This window comes from Ciconia boyciana, chromosome 2 (genome assembly GCF_034638445.1).
Source record: "Ciconia boyciana chromosome 2, ASM3463844v1, whole genome shotgun sequence".
Classification (NCBI taxonomy): Eukaryota; Metazoa; Chordata; class Aves; order Ciconiiformes; family Ciconiidae; genus Ciconia; species Ciconia boyciana.
Genome location: NC_132935.1, coordinates 132,927,829 through 132,952,384, shown reverse-complemented (window position 1 = coordinate 132,952,384; position 24,556 = coordinate 132,927,829). Strand labels below are relative to the sequence as shown.

Here is a 24,556-nt window from a genome sequence, read left to right as displayed (position 1 = left end):
TGGAAAGCACTACACCACCTTTGGCATCGGGATATCACAAAAACTAGAAAAATCCATGCACGCAGATCCAAAGCTCTTTAGTTCAAGCTCATAAAACATCTTCCCCATACCAATGTTACTGGACACTGGTCCCCAGCAAACAGGGTGAGGATAAGAGATGCCCTCTGCCCCCACCCCTGTCCTGGTCTTTGATGGAAGCAAGAGCCCTGGGAAAGCTGCATGTCCTACAAATCCCAGGAGGCTCTCTAGCATCAAGGGAATACAGCATAAGCATGTTACCATGTAGCTGCTGTGATTAGAGAATAGAGGAGGAAAAGGAGAAAGCAGCTTCCTCCGACAGTGAGTTGAAATGAAGGCAAAATAGGAATTACAGAGCACTCCTACCCACCAAAAAGGAGAGGACCTTGGCTCACAGGCTAGGAGTTTTATTTTGGGGCAGTAAGCCTTCAAGTATGAAGGCTAACCCAATAGTTTGAAAGCCTAGAAGCCATAGTCCAAATTGCCTGCTGAAAAAAAACAAACTCCAGTGTGCAACAGGACTTTGTGCATCACCTACAATTGCTTTTCTACTAACATCAACATCAGAAAGGTTAGGAAACAGGTAAGCTAATGGAAGCTTATTTGGCTTGGTTTTTGCTCAGCTCAGAGAAAGAAACTGAACTGGTGAATAGCAAATACTTTGCAAGGAGGAAGGCAGGGGCTTCAAGTGAGAGAATAATTCATGGACAAGGACAATTGTTTCAGATAATGTTATGAAAATGCTTATTAGCTGGTTTAAAGACAAGCAGAGAAGGGTGTTTTAGGTTGTTTTTTTGTTTGTTTGTGTGAGGGTTTTGGTTTTGTTTTTTAAGTTTTCTTCTTTGCAAACAAAATTTAGGATTTGTCTCATGGTAAAATTTTCTTTTGCTGGTTTATAGAAATACCCCTGAACTGTTCATCTGGCATCAGACTAACAGTCTGGGAAGATCTATTTAAAAGCATTTTTTAAAGTTTAAGTAACTGTGCATGAGACATTGGAACTCAATTAGAGACTTTAATTTTCAATCTTTTTATAATCCACATTTTTCTTTTGCCAAGTTTAAGATGTCAAAAAGAAAAGCGGAACTAATATACAGTATCTATAATTAACTTGTTAGTCACAATTTGGATGTGATGGTATCACTGTCCTGAAACCTATTATGAAAATGATCCCTCACTTGATTATAAACTTACCATTGCCTGAATGAGAGAAAACTCATGAAGAAGTCGGTACCTTTATTTGCTCCAATTACATTACAAATGATAAATACTCTCGAGAAATATTTCTTTTTCAACACTTCCAAAAACTTCAAACTCTTCACTTTTACAGCTTTTACAACTTTTACAGACCCAAAGGAGCCACACTGAACCAAGTCAACATGCTGTAGAAGTCAGTAGGGTTTTTTAAGGGGTTTCCCCACACACACACACACAGCTCTGGCAGAAAAGTCAGCGGTGCCCACTCTTACACTTTACACACTAGCTCTATCATTACTGATTGAAAATTTCCCATTGAGACTGAGGGCAACTTTTTCTATTACTTACAGAATGGAAATTTCCTCTGTCTGATACCCAACCACCTGAATTTGGTTAGATGCAAGAAGGCTGGAGAGACCACATTTTCTACCACATACACACTAAGAAATAATCCAAGTGCTGCTGGAACAGCTGTTGATCACTTCTGGGTGCATTTACTTCCACTAAAACAAGAAATCCAAGGAGCAAAAGTGTCAAATGCCACTGCAACTAGGTTTGTCTCTCCACTAGTTACAGTGCAGTCTACAATCTCCTCACTCCCCCAAATGTAATTTTTTTTATTGCGTCAGTACAGAAAACAGCATGTAACTTCACTTCCACTCCACCATTTCACACAACCTATACCACCTGCTTCTCTGAAAGGGGCAAATTATGCTGAAAGTCAAAACCTCCATGTTTTTTCATTTATATATTTGATCCAGTGGTGCTCATGTTTATTAAAAGTATTTTTTAAAAGGTCTTAAAAATACTTGGAGATATACAGATACTGCAGAAGTGTGTGTCTGTGACCACACTAATAGGGGAATGCACATGCACGTGGGAACCCTTCCTGGCACAGGGCACCGCAAGGGACAGCTTTCAGGAGCAGCAGCAGTGATCCCTGGCAGGGGAGCACCCCAGGCACTTCTGTACTCTGCTTTCAGAAACCTGCTGCCCCTCAGCCCAGGACAACACCTCCTGCCTTGCAGAAGCCTGGGGTCAGCTCCAAGCAGCTTTGCATCAGCAGCCTGGTATCGCCAGCAGCAAATTTTCAAATTTGTCACTACCTCAGGATAGGAAAGCACATATGGCCAGACAGACCTGATGAGCTCCCTCCCTAGTCTCAAGGCCAGAAGGTCTCTTCTGCATTTGTGAAGCTCCCATCAACTACTAAACTCACTACAACGAAAATGCAAAAGGCAACGTTGTACCTTCTTTCTCAAGCGGAAGAGACATCCAACATGCTACATATAGTAGGGCAGCGCTTTTAACGCCACAAAGCTCAGAAGCTAACACCACACAGAAGGACTGTGAGCAATGCAGAGCAGTCAAGCACAATTCAAGGATACTGGAGGCTGTGGCTCTAACATCCCTTACACATTACGATCTCAATGACCAGTTGCGTGGCTCACCTCTGTGAAGCTGCATTAATGCACTAACTGTCTGAATGGTGGATAAATTAACAGCAGTTTCACAATGGAAACGTGAACAAGCAAACTGAGGAGTGGCCACAAAAACAAGAGGTTGGTTTTGCCAAATTAATGGGAACAGTTGACATGCAGGTATACTAATTCATGTATACACTACCTCAGCAAATCGAGTATTCTTTCTACAAAAAGGAAATAAGCCATTCCTGTCTTTGCTTTTGCAACAGACAGCAACTTCCCAAAAGGATGAAGGAGAAAATTGCCTGCCCACTCTAAACAGCATGGCACAAAGGTCAGTTGCAAATACATCAAAGTCTCACACAATCCAGGGAAGCTGCAAGACCTCAGTTTGACAAGCTGAAACAAAGCATTGCATAGCTTATATCTATTTTGTAAGTAAAACCACTCTCTGTGTTGAAGCAGGTTAACGTATTTCATTAGTCAGGTAAGGACACTACTTTGAGAGCTCTCCTATCTGTTTCATGAAGACAGAAGTTACTTTCCTAACATATGGCCACACAAAACAGTCACCAACATGTGCACTTCTACAATGTCCAAAAGCATGACTGGACCTTGACTTAGACCAGAAATTAAGTCACACAGCAAAGTGGTAGAAGTCATGGGCACTTGTGTATAACACTTAGCGGCAATGTCAGATTTTTTTTTTCCTCCTCTCAACTCCTGAGCTGGCAAAAGATCAGGTTCTCTCCTAATACATTTTATAGTCCTTCCACCGTCCTCCTAGATGCCACGATCTATTATTTCACAGCCAGTGAGCTGTGGACCTCAGAGACCTGAGGGCTGGTTGTAGTGGGTATACACAGCGTAGCTAAGTTTATATCTGCTATACAGCCATCTGCACACATTCCTAAAGGTGTTTGTAGTCCACCACAACTCATTGGAGATCGCACAGAGTCCCAATCGCTAATCTAGCATTAATTCACTCTGTGCACTCCCACTGCAGTCCCAGACACAAAGCCACTTCATGTCTTCAGTATCCCCCCCACTGCACTGTTTCTTCTACTACATGTTTAAAAAACAGGATGTCACCAGGAACAGATGCCTCCTGGGTACAAAACCCAAACCTACTGATGGATGACAAAGCACACTAATTACTGAATGTTAGTAAGAGGCCGATATGAAGGGGCAACAAGAAAGTTTCCTATAAAGATGCAGTCACTCGAGTACTTAAGTCATCCCAGTTTGCGATAGTAACCTAAACCAGCAACCATTTGGGGTGCAACAATCAATACCCACAAATCAAAGTTAGGGATAATGAGCTGATGCCATGCTGCCTGCAAGAATGCTTATGGGTCCACAGAAGTCCCATACTCAAAGAAAAAAAGAAAACCAACAGAAAAGAAGTCCTGTAGTTGGAACATAATAAACCACTTCAGTGTAAACTTGCATGAATGGTTCCCGTAGATTTCTACACATTTGGACAGAGAAACAGTTACCAGAAAACAGCATGCCAAGAAGAGGAAAGGTGTGCTGAGAAGGTAGCATGTGAAATTTTTCCAGACCAAGAGCCTGCCAAATCTACACAAGGACACTAGCACACACTAACATCAACAGCAGATTCGCAACTCAGACCACATCCAAAAGGGCAACAGCTGCTATATGCAGTCAGGTGAAGGCTACAGATTCATTTATACATCCAATGCAACAAAGGACTGAGCAACACTGACCTAGAAGCCACTGGCACATCATTATAACCTTCCACTTCAGAGTATGTAGTTGAGGTTGGCCTCCTGGTTGCTGCTTACACTGGGTAACTGAGTTCAGTAAGGGAACTATGTGAGCAAATAAGTGAGTGTTGCATGAATAGCTATCTACTACTCACATAACAACAGCCTGACTCTATTAGAAGAGCAACAACAAAGAAAAACACCACCCAATAAAAGGTGTCCCAAGAAATGTTGATTTGGATCAGTTTCTTACACATGCATTCAATCCCCTATTAGGCTTTATAACAAGGCGACTGTTTGCAAGGATAGTTTTAATATATCTTCCCTCCCCCCAAGTTAATGGTGGGCTACAGTTTTCAGAGTGATTTCCTGTTTGCATTATATTCTAAAAATCCTACTCGTTTGCTCCACTAAAAGGCATGTGCTTGGAAGTGGTTTTGATGGCTTTTAGTCACATCCCCCCCTCTTTGATTGCCACAACATCCAAAGCATCTGAAAATAAGAGAGCTATTTCAAGTTACATTCCCTTCCTTCCCTGCCCACATGTACTTGGCTACCAGTTTGAGACACAGGATCAGAGGGAGCTTCAGGCTTTAGAATAACACAAAAAACTTAAAGGAAATACATTAACACAACTTCATCTCCCTTCCCCCTGGCTCAGCAGCTTTTTGGCTTGGTTGGTATTCACCTAGAGCTTAAAGATCTCCTACCTATTCTTCATGTCCTCACTGCCACTTTCCAAGGCCTCAACCCAGCAGCCAGTACGTGACCCACCACAGCATCCAGACTCTTGCAGTGAGTGCTAGCTGCTGGATGAAATGGGAGTATGCAGGTGCAGATTGTGTTGACATCTCTTACCTTTCCCATAAGCCTGGGGCATTTCCCCTTGCTTGGTACAACAGCTTCACTGCTAGCCTCGGTCACGTATCTCCCTCTTTCTGCAGGAGATTCTGCAGCTGAGTTCATGTTGTTTCTTTTCCCCACACATCCAAGAAATAACTCAAGATTTTTCTGTAGCACTACATGAAAGCAAGTAGGAGCTGCAAGAAGAAACATGGATGGACCCTCAGTCTTGAATGGCTGAGTTCAAGACTGCAACCAAAACAGTCACTGTGGAAGGGGAACACACAGGCAATGAAGTAGTGTGCTTGTACAAGTAGCAATGAAGTAGAAGGCTTGTAGTAGTAGCAGCACCACAGCCTTTGCAACAGTCTCAGCAGACTTGCTCATCAGAGAGGTAGCCCGAGAGCCACTTTCTACTCATCTAGTGAACAAGACAAAAAACCTCACATGCCTAAGCACAAATGTGAGGAGACATGTGCTGACTACCATTGCTTTATAGAATCAGGTGGGCTGGAACTAGCCAGCCCCTTAGAAATAAGCACATTTTGTTTCCCTCCCTCCACACAAGAGCCAGTTCCATAAAGTTAGGTCAACATGTGGTGTGCATATGGTTCAAATGTAACATTTCCTGGCAACCAGCAGCAAGCCCAGAGGAGGATCTGCACTACTGATAATGTTGATTTTTCCCATGGTCGTCATAAAAAAAAAGAAAAGTCTGCTGATCTCTTGAGACATAACCAGCAAACCCCATTCCACTGATTAGCTTTCCACTGGTGGTTTGTTTGGGGGTTTTTTGGTGTTTTTTTTTTTTTTTTTTTTTAAAGGGGGGAGCAAACCCCAAGACATACACAGAGGTCTCTGACAGCAACTACCTTCATAAAGTGAAATAACCTAAAATGAATGACATAACTGTGTGCAGATTTGGTCCTCAACTCTGAATCACTTAGTAGGATTTCCAAGAATGCAAAAAAGATAATCAAAGGATAGGGAACAGCTTCCACACAAAAACAACTAAGCAGGTTATGGGTCTTCAGCCTGGAAAAAAAATGGCTGAGGAATAAAGGTCCTTAAAATAATAAGTAAAGTAGAGAGGGAGAAAAAGGTCATGAGGGTACTACTATTGACTGTTGTCTCCAATACAGGAGCTGGGAGGCAGGTGGAAGTTCAAAGCACTTGAGGTGAGATGAGATGGTTCTTCCTCCAACACATCCTAAAACCATGCAACTCTTCACTGCAGTATATTGTGGATGCTATGTGTTTGCATTGGTTTAAGAACATGTTCACAGAAGTTCTAGATGAATTTCTCAAACACAAAGGCATCATTTCTGGGTCAGTAGGTTACAGGGCTGCAAAACACAAAGCCAAGGGACTGCTCTGGTGAGCTATCACTATATCCTTGCCCTTATTCTTGTACGCCTCCCAAGGCACAGCAAAGGTGGGATACAGGACTATACATAAACCTTTTTTCTGACCCAGTGTTGCTGGTTTTATGTTCTTTATGTACAAACTGAGTAAGTGGATTAAGAATCATTTAGGCCACTTGAAGTTACCATTTTTCTATTCCTTTGGCTACCATGAACACGAGCTCATAACATTTCTCCTATTATTGCCTAAGGAACAACTCATTTATGCATTTCCTTCCATTCTTTTCAAATTATACAACTGGTAAATCTGAAGAGACAATCCCTGCTAGTGACATCTTCTTTTGAGGCAGGTAACAAATTAGTTCAGAATTTCTCCAAGAGCAGGACAAGAGTAACTAGCTTCTTAATCACATTACTTTTACAACACTTGAAGGGCATCTGTTTATAAAAGCATGTAGCTTTACCAGCAGCTTCATACATGCCAACAAAAAAGGTACTGGCATCTAATTTCGTCAGGAATCTTGAGGCTGCACCCCTGGCATCTAAAACCAGCACTTCCACAGAAGATCCATCACCAGTAAGAACTACCTCTTCCTCATTTCACAGGAAAACTGAACTGAGCAGGATTTAAGATATTAGGCAGCATGAATAATTAATTAGGATAGGCTAAGTTTACATGTGAAAGACACCGAAAATCTACGTCAATAACTTTGACAGGGATAAAAGTACATTTTTCTTATCAAAAAAGTATATTATTTCATAGGTCAAAAACATACTTTGAGACTTTCATTACAACTTGCTAAACTGAGGTTGCATTCAAAATGGAAAGAGTTTTCAGAAGCTACAATTTTCACCAGGTAGTCCCTTGGCAGTTTGTTTTTTATGCTATTAGAGTAGCAGTGAGAAATAAGATCACAGGATTACATGTGAAATGAAGAAAGCAGCAGTGTGTTGGAGCTGTTTATTTCCATTCTGGGCTGTCTCACTTAAGTGTGGTTTGAACAATGGGTTAGTTTACCATTGTATTTAAGGAAATTTAGCCAGCAATGGCATGCAGCCTAAGTTCTATGTGCAGAGATGCAATACCATTCCCAGACATGTTTCTCTTCCTAAACCCACAGGTGACAGACTTGCAGAGATTCCACATCCAGCTTAATTTCCAGTAACAATGCTATAATGAATAACAGTTGGGCTCAGAGGAGAGTACTCTACCTGGAGGCCAGCAACAAGTGGTTTGTCCCAGGGCCTGTCCTGCTTAACATCTTTATCAATGACCTGGAGGAAGTGTTGCAGCACACCCTCCTCAAGTTTGGGGATAAGACCAAAACTGAGGGGAACAGTCAACATGCCAGAGGGCAGGGCTGCCACACAGAGACCTAGGCAGGGCAGACAAATGGACCAACAGCAACCTGATGAAATTTAATAAGGACAAATGCAAAGTCCCGCACCAGGAAAGGAATAATCCCCTGCCTGTTGGTACAGGCTAAGGACTGTCTGGTTGGAGAGCAGCTCTGCTGAAAAGACCATGTGGGGTGCTGGTGGACAGCAAGCTGAACACGAGCCAGGTCTGTGTCCTGGCAGCAAAGAAGGTCAACAACAACCTGGGCTGTATTAAGAGGAGCATGGGCAATGGATGGAGGAAAGTTAATTAATGCTGAGTAAAAGGGAATAATCAATCACATGTAGATACTGCATCCAGTTTTGGGACCTCCAGTACAAAAATGACATTGAGAACCTGGAATGAGTTCAGTGAAGGGCCACCAAGATGGCTGGGGACTGGTGTACCTCTCCAGTGAGAGGAGGCTGAGGGAACTGGGCTTGCTGAGCCCAAGAATAGACAACTTTGAGGGGAGCAGAGCAGCAGCCTGCCCCAGAGGTCATTGAGAAGATAGAGCCAGGCTCTTCCCAGAGGCATAGGGTGGGAGGACAAGAGACAACAGGCTTAAGTTGACACAACAGATGTCCTCACCAGGCATAAGGAAAACAATTCTCACTAATAGAATAATTAATCCTTAGAACTGGTCACCCAGAGAGGTTGCGCAAACTGCATTCCTAGAGGTTTCCAAGACTGGACAAAAACCTAAGCAATGTGGTTAGAATTCAATACAGAACTTGATTTGAGCAGAAAGTTGGACTATAGACCTCCTGAGATCCCTTGTAACCTGAATGGTTTTGTAATTCTATGAAAGAACATGTCACAACGCTGGATAAAGAGGTTGCACCATAACTAAAGTGATTCCTTAAGTAAAAGTTATACCTAAGGAGTGCAAGACATTGGCAACTGAGCCCTTGAACAAAGGTCTTCACAGACACCTTTCTAGAATTGCAAATAAAAAGTAAGATTTGGTGGCTAGTTTCCTAAAAAGTGTTTTGAACCAAGCAAGCTTTATATGTCTTAAGATTTCTCAAGTTTTGGAGTACTGTTAGTGACAGAGTAAACAAGTAACCATATTATTCTAGGCTTGTGAGCAACACATTGTTCTAACAGTGCCAAGCAACCCCATGGTGACAATGCCAAAATTCTTGCACACTAACAGCTGTTTTAAGGACCAGAACATTTCTGAAAAGTTAAAGTATCACAGGTTGTGCCTTCCTTTATCCTAGAAGATCAAAAAGTAGTCATGAAAACAGAATTTTTCTCATCTCAGTCACAGGACAAGGGAACAAAATTGGATGGGGGGAAAAGTTTGGATCAAACAGTTGCACTGATCAAACAGTTGCACTGAATCATTCTTTTTTTTAACCCTTCACTTAGCTATTTCTCCCACTGAATGTTGGAAAGAAAATAAGATATAGGCCCATAAATGCAGTCTCCAAAAACATAAAGCTTCTGCATGTCTTAGTTGGAATGGCCACATTTAACACTTAAAACTCACTGGTTTTCTGTGCTTTGACATCAGAGCCCATCACAGCCAAAAGCAGTTCATACTCCAACACAGAGATCTAGACAACTCCCTGAATCAAAGCTGTGTGACTCAGATGAGACAACAGATTAAAAGCCTGAGGTCCAAGTGGATGCTTCCCTCCACTCCTTGTCCTGCCCCCTCCACAGCAGGGCTAACCAACAGCTCGCAAACCATGCCCCAAAGTCACTGCAGCTTACTACTCAGCGTATTCAGAGAAGCCAGCAGTTATTCCAGCTTGCTTAATATTCTAGTCAAAAAGCTGTGGCACTTCAGCACCATCTTCAAAAGTTGCTTAGCCAACCTTCCTGCCTCTGCCACACGAGTCAAAGTGGCTGCCTGAGCAACCACCCGACACCATGTTTCCTGCAGCACAAGCCCAAAAATCTTCTACTTCCTATTCTTTCAACTTATCATCTTGGCCACCTGGAAGAAGAGCAACTTTTGCACCTCTAAACCATGTCAGTCAAGCCAGCTCTGACCCAGCAAGTCTTCCGAATTCTTTGAAACAGAGTACTAACATTATGTCTAGTTCTTGTGGTTGGAAGACCACCTTCTGTATCTTCTGGGTGCTTAGCACAACAGAGCCCTGACCTCACCTCTAACTTCTCTATTCCTTACTTAAGCTACTGCAATACAAGTTTCCTACAGAAAAGAGTTCTGTTAATTAACACAATGCTACTTTTCTAAGACTACAACTATAATAAAAGCACAGCAAAGTATCTTCAGTGGGGGCATCTGGGATATTAACTCAATCTGGGGCAGACATTTGATAAAAGCATCACTATCAACTACTTTTAATAGGAACCTGATTTGAGTAAAAAAATGCTGTAGTCCAATTCTCAAAGAAAATTACCTTCCCCATTAGATTTTTCTGCTTGTTTATAACAACTGTAAGACGATTATCAGCACCACTGTAGCCAACACACTCGTCACTTGTATGAATAAATCATTCCAAGTGAAAAACCATGCTTATTGCTTGTTTATCCAAGGACCTTCACTCCCACACCCTGTATTTTAAACACCTACAAAAGGTGTTTATTACCTCACATATACCTGTAAATATCACCCCCTATAATTAAGCCAGGCAATTAAAATCCCAACATAACCCAGTATGTTGTCTTAAGTGCAAAATCGGGTGGTCTGCCACAGACATGGTCACTTTCCTATATCAAATTGCCTCACCTGCTGCTAAGCCCAGCTAGACGATGGGAAATATGTGCAGCTCAGGCAAAACAGTTAAGTCAGAGTGTGGGGCCCGGGTCAGATAGCATAAAGGAAAGACGACCATCCTCTCTTTTCCCTTTGGCAGGAGAGGAGCAAAGGCAGCCCCTATGGTCCCCTGGGTATAGATCCAAGACCAGGAGGCAGCAGTGCTGCCCAGGGGCTCTGCACTGCCCCAGGTGCTGCTCTACCTTCTATCCTGTAGTTAGTAATCAAAATAAGCAGGTGATCAACATTCAACTTTTGTTTGATGTGCATAATTCTTGATAAATCTCTCCAGTTTCTCATTATAACAGAATTAAACAGTCTACGTGGGGGGTGGTTCTCTCTTCAGAAGGCTTTTGACACTGTCCCCTGCAACAGGCTCATAAGGTAAACACAGCCAACACTACAACAACAGGTGAGAAGTTGATCTTGTGATCACTGCCAGGTAATAGTGATTATCAGGCTACTGTCAAACTAAAGAGCTCTATATTTCACAGGGTTTGCAGGGACCACCACATCTAGTATTGCATCAGGTTTGTGCTTGTTAAATTTGAATATGGCACAAGGCTGAAATGGAGTGCAAACATACCAGAGGACAAGATAAGAGCTCACAGTGATCTTAAATTACCAAAACTACCCTGGAGAAGCCTCATGGGACATTCCCAGGTGAGAGACTTAAGAACAATCAATTGCCTAGAAATAAGAGTCCTGAGAAGAGACTGAAAGAACTTACACTCTCTTCTTAACCCTCCCTAAACATCATAGGTCTTCAAATATGTAAAAGACTGCTGCAGAGAACAGACTAACATGGTCTCCACTCTCCTGCTGAGTAGGACTAGTAGTAATTGGCAAAAAGTACAGCTTAGTGCCTGATGTAGCACACTGAGGAGGAAAGAGAAAACAAAGATCCCTACCGGAGATTCCCACACCTAGCAGGCAGCAGCAGATAATTTGTGCATGCATAGCATTCTGCTAGCATTTTTATAGCTATACATTATTTTTATAGCACTACATTAAGTTAGGATTCTTGGAGGAAGCTTGAGGTGAAAGATCGTATTTCAATACATTTTAAACCTCTTTACCGTTGATTCATCTTTCTTCTAGAATTCTTTTCATTGTAGCTCAGCTCATTCCTGCATCTCCCCTTTACATCTTGCTGTATGAGAAATATCTACTTTGTATAATCCTAATTTATTCTTAATTGCAACCGTTTCATCTTTTCCTTTCTTAAAATCTACAAGTTCCCCACCTGTCCTCTTCATATCCTTGGTATTCTAGAATAAGCTGCATCATAAGCAGGTACCATTCAGCAAGATTAGTTTTTACACTGCACCTCTAGATTTTAAAAAAACAACCAAGCAACAAACAACCCACCCCTGTTTTAAAGCTGTTTTAATCAAAGACACAACACAAGCTACTACAGATCCTCAGGACAAAGATTTACTAACATTTACTCACAATCAGAATCAGTCTTGATTCTTTCAAAGAAACTGAGTTTTCTTACAAAACAGGCAGATGGGAGGAGATGGCTCAAACCTTTCTTGCATTGACAGAAATCTCAATGCAGAACCTGCACTCACATTGCAACTCTGATCCAGAAATCCTTCTCTATTACTACTTCTGCTTGGCGAATGTAAAACAGAGGTCTCAGCATAACTATGAGACTTTGTTTTTCATTTCCATGAAAAAGTGAGGAAAAGCAAACCCTGTTTAGTAACATATCCTTTTGCCTTTGGAAGAGCTAAATCAGATCTCCCTTCCCACACATTTCTGTCCCCAAAAGCAACCTGCAAGTCTCACAGCAAAGCTAGGAATACACATTCACAATGTTTTTCTTGCTTCTCTGCTCACTCAACAGGTTCACACTCCACAGGCTGGGCTTTTAGTCTACCTTTTTTGTTACAAAGTTCATCAACACTCTATCTGTTTATCTGCTCCATGCAAACCTGTAAGGAAATAAGCCCACAGAAGATAAGTGGGAACTCTTCAACAGCTACCTTCCTGCTGAGCCAGCAAGAGCTGTTTCTGGCACCATCTGTGTCCTGAAAGTCTGTTCTCTAGCACTTTATTCACTAAACATGGAAAAAATATTTGGAAAGAAAATATCTCGAAGCATCTTCTACACTGAGGAAGCTAGTTTTAAAATGTTTTAAAAGAAAGAGAAAAAGAAAAAAAAAAGGGTGACATTTCACATTATGGTTCCTTCTCAGAAGAACTCTACTTGGATCCCCATCATGAGGAATCAGAAACAAATTCTAGGTACTTCAGTTTTAAATCACCACACCTAGACCTCCTTTTAGAAGGCATATCATTTTGTCTTGCAAATACACCTCCAGTGCTGAATACTCACAAGCGAAGTGAGAGATTACTTGCGGTTACAAATTAGGAGTCAAAACAGTATGTTACAGACTGCGGTTCAGGAAAGAGTAACAGAGATCTATTTACTTTTCTGCAGAGACCATAGAGCCAGGGTGCTTGTTTGCAATGAGAAAGAGATGAGACTGGTATGTGTGGAGAATGGGAAAAGGTGGTGTGCCAAATCCTTCACTTATCATGATTCTTAGCATCAGTCTGGACTTTGTATTTGATGAGTAAGGAGAGGAAAGGGCAGGGGGAATGATACCCACCTAAAAAAGGTGCACTAATTGTTTGAGTGTTTGCTTCACCAAACAAACTTTGCAACAAGTCAAACTGATTTATTCAAAAAATAAAATCTGATCATGCACATGTCCTTCAAATTACTAAATTGATGCAATAACCTCTATATGCTATTTATATGCAAGCAGAATAAAAGGATGAAGAGGCATTCCAGAAGTGATGATGCTTTTATGGAACATGGGCACTGATCCAGAGTCCTCAAATCCAGACAGTCCAGTAAGGGTAGGGGGAAAAAAATGCAAGTGACCTCCTGGATGAGTAGAGAACATGATCCTGGATAAGCCCCTACCAGTCCAGACTCCAATTTCAGTCTGAGGCAAGTCCTAAATTTTCTTAGTTTAGACAGAGATGCTGCCTTCCCCTCCATCTCCAGTTTCTCCTGGCTGGGCAAGGAGTACAAAAGTACCCAACCCACAGGTACAGAAACCTGCAGAACCTTGCCAAAAATCTTCTTGCGAAGTTCAAATTAATTACCAGGCAAGTTTTGTACAAACTTAACCTTGAATGCCTTGGAATACATTAGAATTTTATCTTTTACAGATGCACTTTAAGAGTGAGCTCTTCAGGATAGCAACCTTGTGGTTTTGTTTCAATGTAGTAACTCAGCAGATTACAGCAGGTCATTATCTGCCTTTCTTCTGCCACTTAGCCCTGAATATGGTCTAAAAGGGTTATCTTACCTTTTTTACTTATACCATGATGGTCTGATAAGTACACAGTGAACTCTTACATTACCTAGAGGAAACAACTACAAGTTCAATTGTTATGGCTGGTTGTAAGAGTCAGTATTTTGTTCAGTAACTTCAGCCTATGTGAAGGAGAAAACTAGTTGGAATATTTTTCTCCAAAAAGGCAGCCAGAAAAGCAAATAGTTAATCTGATTTTGTGTACTTGGTTTATGAAAAGTCTTATTAATAAATGCTTGTTACTCTGTGGCCATTTACACTCACTGTTTACTTCCTAGTCTATATGGAATAACTATAGGTCAAGTGTCCTATCTCATGAGTCTTCAGGATACCCAGTTTCTTCCAAGGGGAAGTCAAGGTTTCTTTAACACTAAAGTTCAATGTCTTCTCTCTTCCATGCTACTAAAAGGCACTACATTTTACTAAATAGGTGCCCCATGCCTCTTAGAAAGATAAGAAGGTACACAAGTGAAACTGTTTCAAGGTTTTCACAGGAAACTCATTTACTCGAGCATTTCATGAATCTTAAGAGCCAGGTCACATCTGCATGGAGAACAAAGTACCTATATCAATGATAAGGCAACCTTCCTCAGCTGATGCATCTCAAGACATTCAAAACATTCAGACTAAGCTTTAACTTACTCCCTGAACATTTTTCTGGTTTTGAAAATCAGGAGGCAATACTATTCTCTGGGGTGCTCAAGAGTGGGAGGTACTACCAAGCTCTGTTACACTTCACACTACAAACAGTTCAGCTACATTCCTGTGGGACCAGCATCCCTACCACTCTTCCAGACCCTCTTCCTCCAAACCCAACGAGCTGCACTTGAGAACACTATGGATGTCTTCCTTATTATAAGAGGTTTTGTGGGGGATTAGTTATAAGCCAACGACCATCTCTGTTGGGTGTGAGTATGCACAGAGACCCTTACTGGGTCTCAGTCCCACATGGCCCAGGACTTACATGTACCACTGCATGACACACTGGCAAGAACAACAGCTGCAAAGCACTAAACTAGAGGCACACACACTGACTGCTAGGGGCACACCTGTAGGCTTCCCATGTAAAATGCTTGTTTTCTATAAAGAACAAAATTAAAACAAGCTCTGTTGAAATAATTGTCTTAAGAAAATACTTTTGCAAAGAATGACAAGGTAACCTTCCTAATACTGATTATACTGGGAAAAAAATTGACAAGAACGTTAGTCTTCCTTCCATTCTTTTCACATATCTCTGTCACTGTAAAGAGAAAGCTGTTGCAGGGTACTAAGTGTGTTTTGTATTTCAACATCGAACATACATGAGGGCCGATAGACTGAACTAACCTAGAAACCTCTTTCATCAGTTGTTTTTGGTTTGATTTTAAGGATTTCACACCCATTAGAAGAAGTCAGTCTTGATTCAAGCAATTAACAAAGGAGTGATGAGGCAAGCAGATTGGCACAGAGGGACTATAAAAAACAATTTAAGTAAAATTGCTCCAGCTGCCACACACACACCATCCCCTCAAAACATTATGCAAGAACATTGCTTCGATATAAATCCCTCTCTGTATGTGTAAACTTTTATGCTCCCTACCAAGCAATTGGTTGCAAGAAAGACTTGCTTTAAAGGAAGAATCATCCAAAGCTTTCTTACAGAGCTCAAAGGAAGTTTTTGCAAGGTCTTTTAGCACCAAAAAAAAAAAAGATACTAGAACCCAAGGTAAGCTTGACTTAAGACAATTCCCTGATGCATTTAATCACCAGTTGCTGTACTTTGTCATCAACACTCTTTTGAGAACATACAAAACTTACCTGCTTAGTGCAGAAGTGACAGACCACCAGCACTTACAAAGAAAAACTTTAGGAAGTTTGTGGACAAACCATATTTGGCAAGCAAGCCCTGATGTTGTAACAGAATGCAAGAGTACTGCAGAAGTCACTTTGGGGCCTCATCCCTCTAAATTCTGTGCCCAGACAAAGGGTAAGGTCTGTACAAGCAACTTCAGGACATGTAGGCAAGTTTGAGATAATGTTAATAGGGACAATTTTAACTCTTCCTTGGGAACTTTAGGAAGACAGAGTGTTTTTAAAAGGTGGGGCAGAGGGAACATCTGTCCAAGACCAGATGCCACCACAAAATGCAGCAATGGAGAAAGAGAAGGAAATCATTTAAAAATAAGGAAGCAGATGGGAAACAGGGTAGATACCTGTAACATACAAGCAGTAATAGCTACGTACATGTAAGGAGAGACGAACAGGTAAAAGCATTTTGATGTACTCTGCTCAACAGTGCTTACATCCGTGTTTATTCACATTTTTCTGAATCATATGCCTCTGCTCTGATATTCACTATTCCTACACAAAATTCTCAGAGGAAGTTTGTACCAAAAAGTTAATCCTCAGATCAGTCACCCTCAACCATTTCTATTACTACTCTTCCCAAAAGCTTGACAAAAAAAGCAGTTATGGGTTTGAAATAAAAGTTATCAGGTGGATATGGTTCAACTGAGGGGAGCACAAGGTTCAGGAAGTGCAGAGGAAATGCTTATATGGGACAGCACACACCGGAAGGACAGACTAAAGCAATGAGAGGTGTCGTGTGCCGATATCTTACAGAAACCCTGCGGCTGGTGGCCTAGGTTGGACAGAGCAATGCCTCCGGTTTTCTCCAAAGCTAGGAAGCAATCAGGCAGTGCAAACAAAGAAGTAGCTGCAGAGGGAAAGTCAGATGAAGGTGGCAGACCAAACCTGCTCAGAGAGCAACGCTACCAAACCTTTATCCTCAAACCCTCCACCCTCCAATCTCTCTCAGGCAAAGGGATGACTTACCACTAGTAAAATGTGAAAACAATGTTTTAAACACATACAAGGTAGAAAAACAGTAAAGAAAACAGATCCATTCTCACAGTAGCCCATCTACGGCAAAAATTATAACACTATTTGTGGGGTGTAAATAGCAAGTATACAATATATCAGTGAGAGCCAATAACCGTAGCAGCATGAGCAAACAATTTGCCATAATGCCACCACTATAGAGAAGCAAGGGGCGGGGGGAATCAAAGAAGGGATCAGCATTAATTTTCTGCTTTTGTAAAGGTTTTGGCCAAGTATTTAAATATGAACTTGTATTAAGTTTACTGAACTCACACACCAGCAAGATCCAAAACGGACAAGCTTTCAGTCAAAGAGAGTGACTGCATCAGGAAGTCAGCATTCACCAAAGAATCCATTTCAACATTTTTTATGGTTAACTCGGAGAGCAGAAATGAAGGCAGTTATCTGAATTGCTTAGAAGGCTCTATTGTTCCCTCTTCCAAAGGATTTTTCCCCAGAACAGAATGGGTGGTGTGTGCAAAGCAAGTGAAAGGTGGGGGAAGGGGAAAAGACTTGTGGATAAGGAGGGAAACAGAAACACAGTTTTAAGCACAGATACCAATTTTTAAAGTAACTTCCTACCTCCCACTGCAAGTGAGGCGGGATATTTCTGATCTGAAGCTTCCGACTCCTGTAGATAAATTAAAGAAAATAGTTTAAAAAAAACAGAAAGAAAACATTATTGCAAGATAGACTATACATAGCAGTGTCCACATTTAAGCATCTGTCATACTAAGAGGGGCAAAACCAAATACACAACTCAAAAAAACCCAACAGATCACTGGGGGGGAATGTCAGGTCAAAAAAATTTCAAGTCCAACGAGCTGTTACAGAAATACTTGTTACACATTTGACAGCTGTTACATTTCATGAAGTCTCCACTTTTCTTGAAGGCTATTTCTATTTCAGCTTTAAGGCCTTCAGTATCTAACTCTCTGCATTATAAATGGGTGTGATAATCCCATGTATTTGTACTGGGTTCCCCTCCACACACTTTAAGATTTTTTTTTTTTTTAATTAAATTCACCAATAAGGTACTTCAGGATTCTACATCCCTTCAAGGAAGAAAATATAAATTTAAATACATTTGCTTTGATATTAAGCTTTTCATCAGCCTAATGACGGACTATATTCCAACATATATAGGCCTGACATTCTCCATCTCTGATCAGGAGGAGGGGGTCAGGTTCAGTAAATTCATTGTATTTGCACCCCAAATTTACATCAGTTTTTGCTTACTTGGTAAACAAAACATTCACTTTGAAGTGCTACTGCAAAGCCTGGCAGTGTGCTGGCTGCCTTCACAGCCAAGTCCTTTGTCTCCTCCCTTCCCCCAAAGTGAGAGAACAAATAAATGCCAGAGATGCCACAAACCCCTTGGGGTTTACAAGAATGTGTAGATTAACACAGCTTCAGCTGGGCTCAGGTACATTGGGCATGCTGGTTGGGTCAGCCTGGCTAGCCTGGGAAGATCTGGGGAAGGGAGAGGGGACAACACAGAGCGATCTAGCTTAGAAGGTCTCAACTACATTTTGGTTCACCAAAGCAACTAAAATAAGTGTCTTGTGTTCAAACATGCAGCGTTACTTAGTGTTTTAATTGCTCGATACTGACCTCTCACAGAAAAATGTTTCACATTTTAAGGACTTTTTATAACAGAATAGAAGTTTGTTAAACTTATACAGGCCAGTAAAATCTTGCAACAAAACAAGTTTGAGAGATGTTCCCATCCAGCAATAAAATCGAAAGCTTTCATTTTCCCCCTCAGATCCTTTTAAAATACACTCCTTTCCTTAACACCACCACCACCACCCACCCACACAGGCCTGCAGCAAGTGTTTTACATCTTGAAATGCTCTTCTCGACTGGCTTTGTTCAGGGTGCAGCCGGAGCTTACAGCACAAAGCCACCTTGCCCAAACTTCTCCTCACGTGGAGGTGTCACCCCAACACTACGGCAACCATGAGATCAAGCAACGAGCACGCTTTCTCCAGAAAAGATGAACAGATCTCAGTTGTGCAGCATTTCTCAGCTGTTTTCACTCCCTCTCAAGCAAGTAAGAGCTGATTTCAGCATTTGATCATATAAATAGGCGAGGAAGGGAGAATGAAAACCGAAACCGTGCACAACCCTGTTTAAACATTTATTTCCAATAAAGCAAAGAAAGAGTCAGGAGCTGCTTCACTGTAATAGGAAGGGGAGAAGTTTCCTTGAAGTCTGCAAAGATTTCCATAAACTGTAATCTTAGCTAGTATTGCTGCTACAAAACAATCACCCTGAAGTAGTGATATACTGCTCTGAAATATCAAAATAATCTCACACAGCAACCTGAAACTTGAAAGTTGGGTCCTAAAGTAGAACATAAAAGGGGACGTTCATTCAATATTAAAAATACTGGGAAATTTTAATGCAGAAAAATCCCAAACCACAAAATTGGCAGCCAATATGCTATTCAATGTGCTTCAAACTGTGCCGTGCCATTAGTCTCTCACACTTATAGATTCAAATTAAAATTCATGACAGTTTCATAGCAAGGAGTGCCACTTGCAGAAGGATCCGAGCACACAACAGCCCAGCCAGCACACCAACAACAGGTCTCATCCCAGCTCCACGCCAAGTTAAGCAGCAAATGCTCACGCTGAGCAGTGTATATCCGCTGGTAAGAAGGAGAGGGGAAAGCCCTTTCCAGATGCACTTACACAAATTTCACACACACAACTGCCACCTCACATTTCCTCTCAGAAGGGAAACCTACATATCTTCTCCTTTACTGCCCAACACCTGAAAGATGGCCAAAAAAAAGCAATCTCTACGTTTACTCAACAATAAAGGACATAACACAAGGTTTGGGTTTTTTTTTTTTTTTCCTTCGAACATAGCTTCAAGGGACTGAAAAGTTTGATGCAATTTAAAACTTTGCCAACCAAAATTTGTAGCACAAAAATAACTTCAGTACCCTGAAAGGGAGGAGGAAGGGAGAGGAGCAAGGAAGAAATGCCACCTTAAAATTACCAGTTCCTCTACCACATTCATAAAGAGCCAAAGGAAATGGCAAGCCAAGTACAAAATGGGTACAGTCCCGCTGTGTACCTCAATTTATGGCAATAGTGAGACACCTATTGTACAAAACCGAAAGGTCACTTCAAAAATACAAGAACAGCTATATGAACCATTTAATTTGAAACTATTTACACCTTTATCAGTTGCTTGGCTGCACTGCAAGTAATATTAACTTGTCACCCAATGCACAAGTTTGAAGTCTGGTGTTTATTGATGCACGTGAAAACTTTTTTTTTTTTTACATTATTGCTGTATCACAATTAGCAATAAGGAAAAAAAAAAATGAATAAAGCTTTGCATGGCCAAGAGAGGAATTGCACAGAACCAGTGTAAGATAAAAGATCACGAGAACCTTTGAGACTTTTCCATTTCAGTTACTATCCGCTCCTATTAAAAAAAAAATCTAAATATATTACTTAAAATTACCTAAAAATACAGAAAGCTGGTAACCCCTTTCCCTCTCTGCCCTTCTCCCCACATAAAAAGAACAGATAGAAGTGGCAGAGGTGTTTTTGTGTTCCCTGGACCAGAACAAACACTGAACTAGCAGCAAGCAGACAGAGACCGAATCCCCCACAAACTGCGATAACCTGCACAGCTCTTGCTTGGGAGAGATCACTCCTCCCGCCCAGCTCCTGTGTTTTGGCAGCCCCATACAGCTCCTCACTGCAGGGCTGCATTAGCGATCTGCAGTCGCCTCTACTGCATGCACGTGAACCCACGGAGAATCAGCTCTCAACTTCAAGAAAAATCCCAAACCATACCCGAATGTATAGGAAAGAGTAAGGGACAAAACTGAGTCTGACTGAATTTACCAGAGCAGCAACAGCTTCCACAAGGATGGGTTCTGACTTCAGAAAGCACGCTTTTGCACAGGGACAAAACTCTACACAATAGCTGGGGGAAAGAAAGAGAAAAATATGGGAAAGTCTTCCTGGAAATACCTTCCCATCTCAGACAACATCAGCTCTTCCAGGGTGCTTTCCATCTTCCTCATAACCCTGTTTTCTTCAAAGTACAGTATATGCACAGCTCCTACAGCTATCACATCCCAGGCAGCATAAACCCACAGAGGGTTTTATTTTGTTTTGAAATTATCTTAAGTTTTGTTACTTTACAACTTCTTGCAGTCATGCCAGGTGTGTAAGACCGGAAATAGTCCTTTCAAATTCCACAAAGGTATTTTATTACAACAGTTTCATTTAACATATAGCTCACCTAGTCTTAATAAATCCTTAGTAAAACATTGCCAGCATATCTCATCAACATGACTCATGTAAGCCTTGTGTATACACTTTTTCCAGTTTAAGCAGATTTCTTAATTCGTTTCTTCCATTCTAAATAGGCATTGCAAATAGATGTCAACTGAAAAAAAAAAAGTCTGGGCAAATTATGTTTGTGTTCTGTATCATATGAAGGTTTTTGAAAGCTACTTATATTTCACAGCATGTGAACAGCTATTCCCACTTGTTTCTCTTTTTCAAAGACACACAAAACACCTTTTATTGAGTAAGAAGAAAACAGACTTCTCTGGTTTCTTTATAAGGTTAGTCCATAAGCAATTATTTGGCAATAATTTAATTTTCTTAAGAGGAATTGCACACCTTCTAATTCTTCTTTCCAGCTATTATGCAGGTAACTGGATTCAGTTACTTCGAGCCACTGCTGATGACCATATGTCAACATATTTATTCTGGGGATGTTGAGACATGGAGCCTTGTGTTTGGGGGACATTAATATCTCTGCAACACTGAAATCAGGTAAAACAAAAAGACATCATTGTGCTGCTTCACAAGGAAAGCAGCATATCTGTGCTACGTGTGTGCGCAGAGACAGAAAGGGCAAAGTACCATGAAGATGGGTAATTTACTAAAAGCCATCTTAGTGATCTCTGAAGGGGTATTCTCTCATATGTAAATACAGAGAACACACGTGCAGGGACACCCAGCGCTCCCGACCCATGAGAACCCCCCACGCATACGAAACAATACTAAACATGTCTTAGGGAAAAGGTGGTGGGAGGAGGGAAGAAGAAAACTCACAATTTCAGCATTCTCTTCCTTTTATATGTCCTCTTTCCTTCTCTCTCTGCCCTCCCTATATACATCACTTTTTTTCCTTCCACCTGTCAAAATCCTCTTGGGTTAAAAAGGCCTCAAAAATTGTCTATTTTTGTGTCTCTCTGTTAAATAAAATCTCACTGTACACTTTCATTCACTAATGCAATCTCACTGTATGCTTTATGTGACATTTAGCAAAGGCAAATCACCTAAGACCCGCACCTCCCCTTAAGGGACAATAATTTTAAAAAACAGAAGACAGGCAATTATAAAGCAGAGAACAATAAAGTATCATGCTTTTGCTCACAGTCCCGATTTTTTTTTTTTAATCTCATGGTGTCTCTCATAGGTGTGTCAAAATGTGACTGTTTCAGAGGGGAGCATTACACACAAATATCAAAGTGACTGCACTTCCACGCTGTCGTTGTGCCCACACTGTTACCAGACCCTTCTCACCATCCTCTCTCCCTCCCCCCAGAGACCTGCTGCCTCCTGCTCCTTAATTCCCATTTCTCAACAATAGCACCACATAATGCTTTCTTATTTCAGCAGCCATATGAACCACACACAACATTAATTCCTTAAACCTGCACAATGCAAAACTCCTCTTTTTAAACAAGAGTCTATGGAAAAGAGTTAAACATGTTTGAAAGGAGATCAAGTGAACATTGACAATGTTAGTCCATTCAATTGTTTGAACTCAATACCTATGGGATAGAAAGTAAATGGTCTACCTTTTCCACTCTTAGGAACTTGCAAAGAGCAAGCATTTATTCATTTCATCCATTCCAGGTAGGCACTGTTATACTGGTTACCTGGAAAAAGTCTTGGCACCTCACACCAACAGTGCAGATGCAGATACCCATCAGCACCGAGTGCTGTTACTCCCCAGTGCTGCCTCCAAATTCGTGGTCCCCCAGCTCCAACAGCTACACATGACGCCCCTGAAAACCCAGACTTTCTCACTGAAACAACTCTTTTTCTCCCTGAGCTCCAATGAGCAGCACAAAGACCATCATTTCTCAAGCTTACTTCACTGACAACACAAACTTAACATAGACAGCTGGAGAAGAAATATTAAAAAAACAAACCCACACAACAAAAAACCCACTGTGGACTGTGGCTAACGCTGTACAGTAAGAAACAACTTATAAAAAGTATAAAAAGTCCTGACATGAACAGCCATAGAAACAAAGTTAGTGACTCCTATAGCCAAACGGAAAACTGCTGGTAATCAACCGAATTTATGGGAGAAGGGGAAGAGGTGTCTTATTGTTTACTCTGCAGCCAGCAAAATAAAAACAGGCAAGCAAAACCCAACACAAAAAGCTACCCACACACACAGAGTTTACCAGTTTCTCCCCCTCAGGTTGCTTGAAGTAGCTGATGCTTGATCACAACAGAGTGAATCAGTGTTTTTAATGCTTTTCGGGGGGGGGGGGGGGGGGAAGCAGGGAAAGCAGGTTTCCAGGACAAAATAAAAACCCCTTAACTCTCAGTTAGTGTGGTCAGGGGAAAAAGCAGCAGCAGTTTTTTTAGTTACAAGGTGAGGGAGGAGGGTTCTCATTATTTTCTTCATAGCACAGGTAGGTAATGATACAGATTAAGCCACTGGAGTAGCTTATCCTGTAAGAGGTGCTGCAGTCTCTGCCTGCCTCCTGACTTCCCACTGAAACTCCATGGGTTTAAGCAATCTTTTTGGTCTTTTTAAGTTGTTCACATTTGATTCCTGAAAGCACCTAACAAATAGTAATAAGTCCATCCAAATAAAGCTTATTGAACATGCATTCTAAGCCATCTTTATATATATATATATATATATAAAAAATTATACATGTATATACAAACACAATTTATATATCTCAATTTTCTTATTCCTAACAAGTAGTTATGAAAAATACAAAAGCAAAGGGTCACAATCCCTACCTAAAAAGAAGGTATACTGAATTTCTGTTGAAGACCCACTCAGGTTCAGTAAAGTGGCAAACAGAGGTTTTTAAACCACTTCTGTTAAAAGGTAATTAATTTCTAGTGTATATTACAAGGCACACTGATGACACAGTTACTGTATTTTATCAAATCAAGCCATTAGCTTGTGAACCATAAAGTTCATGTTGATGCCTGACCTACAGAAGAAAGGGGAATGGTTTCAAATACTGACTTTTTAACAAACATCACCACTTTTTATTTTTACACACTGATCTGGACAGCAGAACACTTGAAGAGGAAATGTTATTGCTCCAATTTCAGACCCAATTCAACAATTCAAGCAGACAAAGCTTGGCTAAGCCACAGGCAAACTGCAGCAATACTTCTCTTTGTGTTGCCTCATTATTTAATCCCAGACCTGGATTTAAAAGCACTCTGTACTACCACTCAGAATAAGGATTTTTCATAAAATTTAGACAAAGAAATTTTTTTTCTCAAAGCTCATACAAGACATAATGGTTGGCTCCTAACTACACTTTTTCCCTTTCATCTTGCACATACAACCCACCAAAGCAGACATTTCAGAGAGGTGTATTATCTCAGCATTCAAGATGAA

The 24,556-nt window shown here is 41.0% G+C and overlaps 1 protein-coding gene across 2 annotated transcripts in view; it reads right to left on the bottom strand.

Annotated features, from left to right (window-relative positions):
- Positions 1-24,556, bottom strand: part of IGF2BP3 (insulin like growth factor 2 mRNA binding protein 3) — a 116,990-nt gene that overhangs the window by 73,553 nt on the left and 18,881 nt on the right. For both annotated transcript variants that reach the window (XM_072854137.1, XM_072854138.1), the window contains one exon: positions 17,474-17,522. In XM_072854137.1, the coding sequence (XP_072710238.1) occupies positions 17,474-17,522 (49 nt within the window). The remainder of the gene's footprint in view (positions 1-17,473; positions 17,523-24,556) is intronic.